The sequence below is a fragment of the Bison bison genome, unplaced genomic scaffold, assembly GCF_000754665.1.
Source record: "Bison bison bison isolate TAMUID 2011002044 unplaced genomic scaffold, Bison_UMD1.0 scf7180017864035, whole genome shotgun sequence".
NCBI lineage: Eukaryota > Metazoa > Chordata > Mammalia > Artiodactyla > Bovidae > Bison > Bison bison.
This window is the reverse complement of record NW_011494607.1, coordinates 9,094,132-9,107,581: the sequence shown is the minus strand read 5'-3', so window position 1 is coordinate 9,107,581 and position 13,450 is coordinate 9,094,132. Positions and strand designations below refer to the sequence as shown.

Genomic DNA, 13,450 nt, shown 5'->3' with positions numbered 1-13,450 from the left:
ACGAAAAATGATTTGGTGGTCAGCTTGCCCGAGGAGGTACAGTACTTTGGTTTGTTCATGTGGTTGCTAATAGAGGCCTGTTGACTGGGAGGTGGACCTGGAAGGTGGGCGCAGTGTCACATCCCCGCTCGCGGGTTGATGATCAAGTTACCCACATGTTCGGTTTGTGGCTGAGCCGGTTTCTATTTGATGCATTTCAAGTCTCGGAAGCATGAATCTGAACCTCACCTGTGGCTCGCAGCCTCTCATAGTTTCTAGTTCACTTACTCTTCGGGTTTTGAGTCGTTTGACCAAAGTTTAGTACAATCCTAGATGTGGGATCTGAATCACTGGGACTGTTGCTATGATTTTCTCTTTCAAATGGTTGAAGGAACACTCGACTTCCCTTGAGAGTAAAAGAATGAAAGCATTCACAGCAGCTTCCTTGCCCAGGGGGCAAAGTAAAAGCAAGCCGTCGTTTTCACAGTTAATATAGTAAGATTCTAAGAAGTGTAAACTGCTTTTCTCACCATTGTTGAAAATACCCTACTCAGGTTTCTTAATTACTTTGGGGAGTCCAGTCACTTCTGTACCTTGGGGACACTAGTAGATGTACTTGCTCTGTCCAGAGATGATACTCAATTGACTAGTTTGAGCTGCCGGTACTCAAAAGATGGGCTTCATGCTGACAGACCATTAAATTGGTCACCCCTTTGAACTGCATATGCTGTTTCTCTTCTTCCATCATCCTGACTCCTCTTCATTTTTGTGGGACTAAGAGTAACACTGAGCAGCCTTAGGCTTTGTGTTCAGGCCAGAATCGTTTCCTATGCACCACCAACACTAGGGCCACTGACAGTTGCACAGGCTGTGCACTGCACAACTCACATCCATAGTCTGCACAAAGAGAGCCCCAGAGTTGTGCCGTGATCCACAGAGCAGCTCTTCACAGCACTCCTAGGAGACACCAAGGACCCAGTCACTCTGAGGGAATGATGGGTAGAACTAGCTTTAAGTCCCAGAGGTCATAAATCCAGTGCCTCCAGAGGCCTAGAAATCATATAAATGAATAAAGCAGGTTGTATATAAAAAGTGGGCTTCCCTTGTGGCTCAGACAGTAAAGAATCTGCCTGCAATATGGGAGACCTGGGTTTGATCCCTGGGTTGGGAAGATGCCCTGTTGAAGGCAACAGCTACCCACTCCAGTATTCTGGCCTGGAGAATTCCATGGACTAGGGTTACAAAGAGTCGGACACGACTGAATGACTTTCATTATATAAGAAGTAGGCAATGGTGAAGCAAGCACCTGCTCTGCAGAAGGACATTCAAGTTCAACCTAAGAAACAAACATACACACTACTATATACAAAATATAAAATAGATAAACAGCAAGGAAGCTAGGGGAGCTTATTGATACTAGTCAAAATAGACTTTAAGACAACATTATTTGCACAGGGAGCTAGATTCAATATTTTATAATAACTTATAATGGAAAAGAATCTGATAAAGAATATAGGTACATATATATTCCTATATATAAACCTGAAACACTTTGTTATACACCTGAAACAATTTAAATCAACTGTTTTTCAACTTTTAAAAGTCGCTCTATACCCCCCCCCAAAAAAACAAAATAGACAGGGAGTCAGAGGGATCACCAGATCCAGTCCCCTGTTAAGCAATGTCTGCAAAGCAGGAGAGTGGCCAGCTGGCAGAGTGAGGGTGACGTAGCAGTTTCACATGAATATTCTTTGTTATGTGCCCATGTGAAAGGCTCCGTTACTCACACCCCTGGCAAGAGGATAACTAAAAAGGTGCCAGTACCAGATGCCAAAGAGCCAATCAGCTGAAGGCCCTGTAATCGGGGCTGGGGTCGGGAGGGACGTTTATGTGCCAAGTCAAGGCCAAGGAGAGGCGGCTGCCTGGTGACTAGTGATCCTGAGCTGGACTGTCCTCGTCTGTGTTAATGGGCAGCTACTTAATCCATCATGAGGTGATAGGATAAATATAAAAGTCTCCATTTAAACTGGTAGGACTTCATCAAATGTAAGACTCTTTCTTCGTCTCTAGAGGGGCGGGTGTCAAGAATGCCTTTTGAATTTACTTTCGCTCTAGAATTCTCTGAAAATATCTAACAAGAATCCCACTTATCCAGAACAGTTTTGGGGAGGGGGTGGAGTTTACAGTTAATTTACTATCTGTATCTGTTTGAGAACCACCTAATTTATGTTTTTCACTGCTTTTAAAAAGTTAGATTTTAAAATATATTTACAAATGAAAACCATGTTTTACATAATTTAGTCTCTCTTCTATGACTGCTGACCATATCTTAAAACTCCCTGGACCCTGTCCCTTATAAGCCCTGGCCTCCCCCTATCCCAGTAAGCTCTGTAATCCTCGTCTAGTCCCTTAACCTCTCTGAGCCCCAGTTCTTACCTGTAAAAACCCCTAAAATTCTGAAGTCCTTAAATTATGTATCATAATACAATGCCAAGGCAGTAAAGCCTAACCTAAAAGTTTCTTTTTAGATCAAATCCCTGATGATCACTTATTTCCTTGGCACTGGGCACTGTAGTCAGGCACACTGTAGAGATGTCACACAAATATCTGCTGTTGGAACTTTTCGGTTGTTTGTGTTCCAGTTAAGTGAGAATCTGCTAAATGCTGATTTTCTTCTTTCTAGTCGTGTGAAATGATTTCTGCCCCTGTGTCATCTGCATTTCCAAATCATTAAAACGTTCCGGTTATTTATGCGCCTGAAACCTTCAGATATAACTAAACGTTTTTTTTTTTTTCCTTCCTATGATATGTGAATTCATGTTGTCAGTAACCCAGCTCTAAGCATCTCGCTGATGGGCATGCGAGCAAACCCCCATGGCATTTTCCTTTATGGGTCTGCAATTTTTTTCTGATACCCCCTTCCAAAGCCTGTCCCTCTGCTCAGAGCCCCTCCTGTGGCCCCAAGCACCGGGCATTGTTTTCTCTCCTTGCTGTGTGGACACTGCAAGGTCCTTGCAGGCTCAAAGATCATTGTCCTACTTAGCTCAGTGAATGACTTCATAGAATTTGAATTAAGTGGTGAATAAACATCACAAACACTACCTTGAAAAGTAGCTGCCTGGAACTCACTGGCATTTGGTTCCTATGATGTAAGAAAAAGCATTTCATTAGCTCCTTGGAAATCTTCATCATAATCCATCATGGTCAGATCACCTTCTGGCCCTTGTCCCAGCCTTGTTCTCAATCAGCTCACTTCTGTGCTCTCGGCCGGCCAGCCACTGAGCTCCTCATGGACCAGCACGGGCAAATCCAAAAGCTCCATCTTTGGCTAGGAAATCTCCAGATACAAACTGCTACCCCTCCCACTGCCCTGCTTAGTCGGCTTAGGCCAGACCCGGCTCCGGCCTGCAGCTGCTGTCCACTTGCGCAATTCTAGCCCCAAACCCTGACCCTTGACGGGCAGCACCATTACCTGCAGAGTTGAGCCCACCACAGGACCAGTGTAGTCTCTCAACTGAAAGGGGCCTCCTGGAAGTCAAAGAGTCAAGAAATTGTCTTCCTTTTTTTTTCCTCCCCTAAAATGGAATGACAGATAGCCCCTAGGATTTGTGTGACTCGAGTGTTGGCTCCTCATTGCAAAGCACATCCAGGAATGTGTGTTAGCATCCCCTAGTTAGCAAAGACTAGGGGATAAGGCGTTGTCCTTAGTGCTTTCATTCAACAACGAAACAGATCATCTGATGTATAATAGTAAGCGTATTTCGAGTTAAGAGATGAAGAGACAGTGGTTGATGGGCCAAGCATGGCTAGGCCGTTCTTGCTATGTTGGCAAGGATGTGGAGAAAGGGAAACCTTTGTGCACTGTCGTGGGAATGTAAATTAGTAGAGCCATTGTGGAAAATAGTATGGAGGTGCCTCAAAAAGTTAAAAATAGTAGAACTACCATGCAATCCAGCAGTCCCACTTCTGAGTCTATATCCAAAGGAAATGAAATCACTATCTCAAAGAGCTATATGCACTCCCATGTTCACTGCAGCATGATTCACAGCAGCCAAAATCTGGAAGCAACCTAAGTGTCTGTCAACAGATGATGGATAAAGAAGATGAGGCCTGTATGTAAATACACACATACATACACATAAGAGAATATTATCTAGCCTTAAAAAACAAATGTTTGTGGCAACATGGATAAACATGGAGGACATTATATTAAGTGAAATAAGCCATACCGAGAAAGACAAATATTGCATATTCTCACTTATTTGTGGCATCTAAGGAAAAAAGTCAAACTCATAGTAACAGAATAAAACGGTGGTTACCAGAAACTGAGGGGCAGGGCCAAAGGAGAGATAGTGATCAAAGGGTACAAACTTTCGGTTATAAGATGAATAAGTTCTAGAGACCTAATGTACAGCATGGTGGTTGTAGCTAATAATAGTATATGGTATGCTTAAAATTCACCAAGAGAGTAGATCTCAAGAGTTCTCACCACACACCCAAAAATAAAAGATAGCTATGGGAGGTGACAGATTCGTTCATTTGTTTTTAGTGGTAATCATTTCACAGTGTACACATGTATCAAAACATCACATTGTATACCTTAAATATATCCAGTTCTCATTTGCCATCAATAAACAAACAAACAGGATGGAGAGAGGTTATTGCCAAGGCTCTGGTACCTTTCTCTGGGCTTGTTTCCCGGGTTCTCTCTCTCCAGAGAAGGGGAAGGTTCACCCAGGGAATGGCTGTAGGGTAGATGGACGTACGTATGGCCCCTTCAGGCGGACCTTAGGTTTTCATAAGTGTCAATATATTTCAGACTTCTGCTCACTCACTGTCTCTATCTTTTGCTTGTCCTGTATCTTTCACTATCTCTCTCCCTCCCAATGTTTTGTGACAGATCTTGTTTTGATAGTGCTAAACAATAGGGAAAACTGACCCAAAAGGGTTCTGGAAAAAATGGCATTTGTTATGAAGTCTCCACCACAGGGTGCAGGAAAGAATGTCCCTGTGTAGTGCTGCTGGGCCCAGAGGCCAGCAGGGAAATGATGGAATCGTCTTGTCTGAAAGTTTTTAGCAGTAATGAAAGCCCTTAATGTTCCTGGAATGGCTTAGGCCCAATTTTTTAAAGAAGCAATAAGACAGGCATGATTATCTTTGGACAGTGCTTTCAGGATGTCATACTACAGAAAGTGCTCCATGCTGGATGAGCATAGGATGCCCACAGCGTTCTGAGCCCGAGAGTGATTCTTGCGGGGGTGGGGGAGGTCTCTAGAACGTGGCCTGACCAAGAAACGCAAAGCGCTCCCCCACCCCGAAGCACAGAGCCAGCCCTTTGGCATCCCCTCATCTATTGCCTAGATGAACCTCTCAGGTAGAGTAGGCCAGTTTTAGGAACTGAGGAGCATCAACCATGAGGGGCTGGGAAAACCACAATCAGGACGTTGGCACTAACTGCACATGGGGTCTTGAGCAGGTCAGTCAACCTCCGTGAGCTTCTGTTTCCTCACTCATTCATTCATTTATTCATTCATCCTATAGATGTAAATCAAAGGCTGTACCAGGAGACTGCGTTCTAGGTGCTGGATGAACCTAGTGAACACAACAGAACTGACATTCCAGTAAGGGAGAAAGAGAGAGAAAATAAATAAATGCAACATGGACTTTGTTAGATGCCACTGAGGAAAGTAAAACAGGGAAGGGGGTTAAGGATCATCAGGGTTCAGATATTGCCATTCTAAATAGGGTGGCCAGGAAAGGCCTGATGGAAGGATGACTTTTTTTAAATGTATTTATTTATTTTATATTTGGCCGCATTGGGTCTTAGTTGCAGTTCGTGGGAGCACATGGGATCTTAGCTGCGATGCTAACACTTCTCTCTCAGTTGTGGCGCCCTGGGCTTAGTCACTGCGAGGCATGTGGGACCTTCTCTGACCAGAAATCGAACCTGTGTCTACTGCCTTGGAAGGTGGATTCTTAACCACTGGACCACGAGGGAAGTCCCTGGGGGGTGATTTTTGTATAAACGCCTGACAAAGGTGAGGGAGACAGCCGTGCTGACCTGTGGAGGAAGAGTGATCCAGGTGGAAGGACTGGCAAGGCAGAGGCCCTGGGGCTAGAACGGCCTGGCCTGTTTGACACACAGCAGCAACACAATGGCAGCCCACTCCAGTACTCTTGCCTGGAAAACCCCATGGACGGAGGAGCCTGGTAGGCTGCAGTCCATGGGGTCGCTAAGAGTCGGACACGACTGAGCAACTTCACTTTTACTTTGCACTTTCATGCTTTGGAGAAGGAAATGGCAACCCACTGCAGTGTTCTTGCCTGGAGAATCTCAGGGACGGGGGAGCCTGGTGGGCTGCCGTCTATGGGGTTGCACAGGGTCAGACACGACTAAAGCGACTTAGCAGCAGCAGCAGCAACATGAACAAAGGGTACGTGGAAGGTGGCACAGCAGAGAAGAATCAGGGACAAGCAGGGCACATTACCTTTCCTTGGAATGAGCTGGGAGGCCAGTGGAGGGTTTCACAGGAAAAGATAACTTTGACTGCTGGGTGAGGATGAACTGAAAGAGGACAAGGGCATAGCAAGGAAAGCATTGAAGATGCTGAGGCAGCAAACCAGGCCTGACATGAAAGCCCCGGCCAGGGCGATAGCAGTGGAGTGGTGATCAGTATTAGATTCCGGTAATATTTTTTTTTAAGTTTGCAAACATCTTTTTGTTTGGCTGCGCAGCTTGAGGGATCTTCTGTCTCTGACCAGGGATCAAACCTCGGTCCCATGCAGTAGAAGCATGGGGTCCTAACCACTGGACCACCAGGGAAGTCCCTCTGGTAATATTTTGAAGGTAGAGCTTATGGGATTATTCTGTAGATTAAATACAAGCTGAAAGAGAAAGAGTTAAGGATAACTCCAAGGTTTGGGTAGACTGTTGGGAGGATGAAGTTGCCATTACCTGGGATTGGTGAAAGCCTGAAGGAAATAGGTTTCAGATGGTGTGGGTGGGGCAGGATTAGGAGTTCTGTTTTGAACATATTAGGTCTGAGAAGCTTATTAACATATAGGTAGAGTTGTCTGCTACACAGCAAGGACATACACATGTCCTACTCTTTGAGACCTCATGGACTGTAGCCCGCCAGACTCCTCTGTCCATGGGATTCTCCAGGCAAGAATACTGGAGTGGGTTGGCATTTCCTTATTCACAGGATCTTCCCTACCCAAGGATCTAACCCAGATCTCTTGCATTGCAGGCAGATTCTTTACCATCTGAGCCACCAGGGAAGCCCTTTCACAGTTGTCTGCTACACAATAAGGTTATACATGACTGAGATTCATGGGCGAAATCTAGCCCGGAGATAGAATTTTAATACCAGAGTATTGGGGATATTGAAAGTCCCAAGACCACATACAAATGCCAAATGAGTAAGTATAGATAGGAAAAAAAAAAAAAGAGAGTGGTCTTAGGATTGATTCTTGAGTCTTTCCAGAACTAAGAGGTCAGAGAGAAAAAGAGGAGGCGATAGGGTAAACCAAGAAAGAGCAGCTATTGAAATAGAAAAAAAAAAAAAAAAAGTGTAGTGTGTCAGAAGCCAGGTAATGAAAGTATTTCAAGGTGGAGAGAGTGATCAACTATGTCAGATGAAGTTGATAGTGAGCTAAGGTGAAGGTTGAAAATTGACCATCCAGTAATTTGGAAGCCGTTCATGATTTCATTGAGCGCTTGGGAAAGCAATAGAAACAAAAACCAGTTGGGTTCTGTTCTAGAGAGAAGAAGAAAAGTATTTGAAGAAGCTCATGTAGGCTATGTTTTTTTTTAAGCCTTTGATTTAAAACAAGTAGAGAGGTGAGTCAGAAACTGGAGGGAAATAGAGTCACAAGAGGTTTTCTTTGGGCTTTTGTTTTCAGTAGGGAGAAATTCCAGCACACTTGCCCCTGAAGATAAAGATTATCAATACTCACTCATATCCAATTTTCCTCTCTTTCCTGCACACACAGGAAGACCACATTCACCGTCAGGTGTGCTGGGTAACTAGATCCAGCCAGTAAAAGGTGAGAGGAAGTCACATGTCACTTCTAGCCTGAGGCAGTTAAGAGTAAGCCTGAGCTCTTCATGTTCTTTTGTATCCATTGAACTGGTGTCAGAGAACTCCTAGATGGTGGAACCACAACCTAGATTCTTTTTTTTTTTTTCCACAACCTAGATTCTTGAGTCACTGTTGGAGGAGAGCCATCTGACTCAAATTGGACTGTGACATGAATGAGGAATTAACTTGTATGTTAAGGCATTAAGACTTAGTGTGTGTGTGTTTGCACAGCAGAGCTCATCCTGACTCATACTTGGGTGGATGGGAAAGTTCCAAAAGAGAGAGAAAACTTGCTGATATGGGAGACACAAGACTAGTCCCTAAAAGAATTGCTCTTGAGGACTTGAAAGGGGGTAGGATCTCCTGAGCAAGTGGGAATACTCAACTTAGCAAGGTTCATCCTTCAAAAATTGATGGAGTTGAACTGGATGATCCCTGGCTACCTAGCCTAGGCGACAAGTTGATGGTCTTTGAATTTTTCTAGGTTCCTACCAGAGGGAGAGGAAAAAAAATCCTGTAAGTCAGAAAGAGAGGCAAGATGTTTGGATTGAGAGGTAGGGAAAGACCAGGGAGATGGGAGGCAGATTGGTCTGGAAAGGAGAGAATCATTCGGCTTCAGAAGAGATGTGAGCTCACTTCTCTTCTCTTTGTAAATCCTCCCTGACCTTTTGGAGATGGTCTTACGAGAGTTCACAGATGACAGCTCAAGAGCTGTAGAACCCCTGGGCTATTTGATAACCTAGAACACAGACAGCTTATAGAAAATGTACATGATCACTACTCTATAACCATTTCAGAAGTATCTTGAAAAAAATTATTTTCATTTAATGACCTCAATATCCATGTTACTCCCTGCATACGCAGGGAATAACAATACTGGGCAACAGTTTGCCTTTCAAGTCTGCTCTTCAGATTAATGAAATGTGATAAGTTAAACTTCTTGGAAGGATGGTGCTATATAGACAGTAGATGTTATTATTCCCCTAGAAGGAAAGCACAACCTTCTCTGATGAAATGACTCTTACCTCAGGGTCCTTATTAAAAGCTGTGGTGCAATTTTCCAAGTTGCATTAGTGAGACTTGGCAGCAGATGAAAAAAAAAGCGAATAAATAATAAGTCAAAATATCCCAGGTAACTACTTGCTGGCAAGTAAGAAGTTTTCAAGTCCTAGAATCATGCTGATAATTTTGAACTGCCTGAAGGCAGAACATATTTATAGTTACACAGAGGTGACTTCCAGCCCTGAAATCTGGGCCTCCGTCTCCGATGGGGGTACAATAAAAGCAAAGCCAGAAAATGGGGTGCTAATACTATTGTGGTTCCATCTCTGAAGGCTGCTTAGTGGCACTGCCACAGAGGAAAGGAAATCTGGGGTGAAAATAGCCACAGCAATAGCTAATTTTAAAACTGAAATAGATAAGCTATTTCCAAACCTCTTACATTTTCTAAATCCTGAGGCCAGTAAGTCCTATTTAAAGAACTTTAAGCAGAGATGTGTTCCTCTTTTGGCATAGTAGAAGGAGTTAAGTAGACAAAAAACTAAGACCTGTCTAAGAATTATTTTTAAGTGACCTGATTTCAAAGCCAGTTTTAAGACTTTCTTTGACTATACCTATTTCCTCCTGTATAATGTAGGATGAAAACGGTCATCAACATTTTAAAATAGGTCCATTTATAAAACCTTTGACAGTAAAGTTGTTTGAATTAAATTTTGTAGAAGTAGTTTCCAGTGTATCTATTCATTTTAAAACTCCTCTCTTTATATAAATTAAACATCCGGTACATTTCTTTCTTTGCCCTGTTATGGAATCTCTTAGCTATTTCAATTAAAATTAGTATTAGCTTTAAAGACAAGAGTTCAGAGCTATAAAGTTCTTCACTTGATCAGGAATCAGAAGTATTATTTTTCTCATATTTAATCATAGAACCCAGGCCTTTAACAGGATACTTAATTAAACTTTTAATTCATGATAAGAAGTTAAATAGCACTTGGGACGGTTTTTTCAAAATTATTTCCACTTCCCATCCAGCTTACCCTCAAAAAAAAAAAAGGTGTGATAGACATAATAGCCGTCAGCCAGGGGTATTATACGTCATGCCAACACGAGCTGGCAGCAAGCCATTGTCCAATTAGCATGGCTTTATCGATGTAGAGTAATCACTCTTGAGTACAGGGTTGAGTCACTCATGGTGTAGTGGTACTTCAGTTGAGCCAGTGCTTCTTAGAATAGGTTTCTTGTTCACTGTTATTACCTGCCCTCCTTTGCCAATAAAAGCGAAGGACCATTTAGACTGAAAGCCGAACAGGAGAGAAACATTGATTATAGATCTCATTTCTCGTTGCTTCCTGAAAACTGAGATTGCAATTAAATAGTGAAAGCATGGTGTGTTTTTTAAATGAGTTACAAGAAAATACAGTTTCCACACCAAAATACTCAGAGTTGGAATCCAAGAATCGGTTTTGATTTTGTCTTTTCTTTGGCAGCTCTACCACTTGGCGCAAATGGGAGGATATCAGTAAAATTACCTAATCATTTTAATGGATTCACATTCCATTCAGAAACTTGGAATGTCCCCACACGTCTTCAGGTTTCGGCTCTATTGTCAGAGTGTCCGTGACATTTCTGGAGGTGTTCTATACAAGCAGACAACTTTGGAAAGGAACCCTTCTTATGGTGAGAACACCTGGAATCTTGGTTGGACGAGTTGTCAACCAGGAAATTGATTCAGAAAATTCCTGAATAAAAGGGAGCATATCCAGGCGTTGTAGTGGTGTGTGGTTTTCAGTAGAAAAGGCTGTTCTTAGAAACACAAAGACAGTAAAATAGTTGTTGGCATTCATCAGTAAATACCTTTCTGTTTCTTTTCTTGTTTGTTTGGGTTCTTAACCAAATCACAGACCAGACAAAGGAGTAGATTGGTTTTGCTTTCAGGGAGCAAGTAAACAATGGCACTTTTGGTTTCCTGATACTTCAGAAGTGTTCTTTTTTTCATTTACTTGGTACGCATAGTAAAATCTTTCATTGTGCCATCGACTCCTCAAGTATGTTGACAGTCTCTCTCACTGACATTGGCACCTCTTCCGAGCTCACTGATGATGCAGTGAGCTTTCCTGTCTGAGCTGGACTTCTGTGTGCAGCCTGGCAAAGGCTGTGTGTGAAAAAGTGAGAGCGTTCAGCACCCTGGGTGGGATGGAGCCAGGCTCTCAATGTGAGCACGTTTCTTGACTGATTGGCAGCACAGAGAACTGGCAGCTGTTCCCAAGCAAGCCAAAAAGTTGGCCCGGGGATGGGGAAAAAAAAAAAAAAAAAGGCTGGGATTTAGCCAGCAAAAGATTCCTGAGTTTAGAAGGAAATCAAAGGAAGGATACGAGGTCACAATTACAGGCCTCCAGCTTGTTGAAGTAATGATATCATTTTGTCTTCTGCTGTATAGAGAAGAGTATTAAATAAATGTCATCGCTACTCATTTTTTCCCGATTCTTTATTTCTGAGTCTCCATTTTTGTTCTCTTGGTTTGTTTATTTTTTTATTTCTCCAGATGCAAAACCGAATGACAGGTTATTATTCCTAGAAGTAGTATAGGGATGATGCTATTTGCAGAGGTGGCATCAGTGACCAGAAACAGGGAAAATAGAGCAGGTCTCGGAGAGTGCGGCCGCATGCACGAGTGCCAAGCTGTGCAGAATGGCACAGGTTCAGATGGAGTTACATACCCTCTGACTTCTCACAACGTATCTACTACTCTTAGTTTATTACTTACTAAAAGAGAAGGGTGGGGAAAACGGGGAAGTTCCTAAAGGACCAGGAAAATGTCTGCTGAGAGAGAGGATCCTCAAGGGTCTCGCTCTGTAATGATAAGAGTCTTGTGCCACGTGAGACATCGTCGCATTCGCTGTCATTCTTCCTCCCAAGGAATACCCTAGACTATGTGAGAATATTCCTTCTGCCAAGCAGAGCTGTTGTGTCCCAGGAATTAAGTGGTACCCTACAACTAGGAAGGTGGGAAGATTAAAAATCTGGACTTCCAAGATTCAGGGTAAAAAATATGCAGGGTTCTAAGAGAAGATGTTTGAAGCACACCTTTTGTAACTCTGGGGATTTGGGTGGCAGGTGACTTAAATCCTTCAGATTTGTAGGATATTCATGGGGCGAGATGAGATGACCTTTCCTTTTCTGTTCAACAGTCTCTCCTTGCCTCCTGTTTGAGGCTATTTCGGTAGACGTTGACCAGATGTTCTTACTTGCCAGCAGAAGAAATAGTATCCTGGCTACATGTAGGGGATCTCAGCTCTTTTCAAGGAAATTTTTGTAATAGTGCAAGATGCTGGACACTGGGGTAGGGTAGAAGCAAACACAGAATCACCTCCAGAGATGTGTGTGTGTGTTTAAAGGACAAATGGGTCCTTTAAGCCTTTAAGATGGCTTAAGGACAGTACTTCATAGAAAAAGAGGAATGGACTTGGGGGCCTTAACTTAGAAATATCAAATAAGACCATCTCCTTCAAAGAGCTTACAGTATATTAATAGTTGAATAATCAAGGCAAACCATAGAAATCAAAAGGTGTGAACAATTCAAAAGCATTTGTTGTAGATGCCAGGCCACGTGTTAGCCGTTGTTTTTGCTGCTGAGGTTCCGATGGGATGGTGGGATAGCATTTTCCTTCCATCTCCTAAAACCAGCTCTCACAGGATTGATCAGACTTTCTCAGGGAATTAGAAGAGAGAAATCCTTCAGGAAAGGATGCTGATGCTACAAAGGTCCCAAAAGAGGCAGTAACAGGGCCTTGAGGAGTCATCTCTGATTAGCACAAAGGGTAGGTTTGGAGAAGTAATTCAAAATAGGGTCAGATTCCATGGGGCCTTCTATGAAAGAATAAAGTTTAGACAAAGAATTTAATCTTGATTGAGTAGCCAATAGTTGTGAGCCAAAAAGTGAGCCCAAATGGAACATGATAAAAAGAAATTTAAGGAATAGCTGTCTAGCAGTGGAATGTTGGATGGATGGGTTCATAAACTACTCCAGACAAAGGGCACAGTCAGGAGGCTCACCTGGTCCCAACATGAACTGACAATGGTTTGTGCCTGGTGGTGAGCTGAGAGGTCCCGAAAACCGAGCATGGGATTCATCAGTGGAGAGAGAGGCTGTCCAGCCTTCGTGTCTATCTATGGCACTTTATATGTTCACAAGGCACCAAGAGTGCACAGCTGATGATACGGATATGAGGAACACAGGCCCACAGGGCATGGCTGAGACAACTGGGAATTGCTGACCCCTCTGAGAAAAGAGATGGCTTCCCTGGTGGCTTAGCAGTAAAGAATCTGCCTGCCAAGCAGGAGACTCAAGTTCAATCCCTGGTTCAGGAAGATCCCCTGAAGAAGGAAAT

At 43.1% G+C, this 13,450-nt stretch overlaps 1 protein-coding gene across 5 annotated transcripts in view; it reads left to right on the top strand.

Annotated features, from left to right (window-relative positions):
* The window catches only part of BACH2 (BTB and CNC homology 1, basic leucine zipper transcription factor 2), a 307,416-nt gene that overhangs the window by 218,981 nt on the left and 74,985 nt on the right, over positions 1-13,450 (top strand). For 4 of the 5 annotated variants that reach the window (XM_010834717.1, XM_010834719.1, XM_010834721.1 and 1 more), the window contains one exon: positions 8-36. In XM_010834717.1, the coding sequence (XP_010833019.1) occupies positions 8-36 (29 nt within the window). The remainder of the gene's footprint in view (positions 1-7; positions 37-13,450) is intronic. The other variant, XM_010834718.1, reaches the window with a different exon arrangement.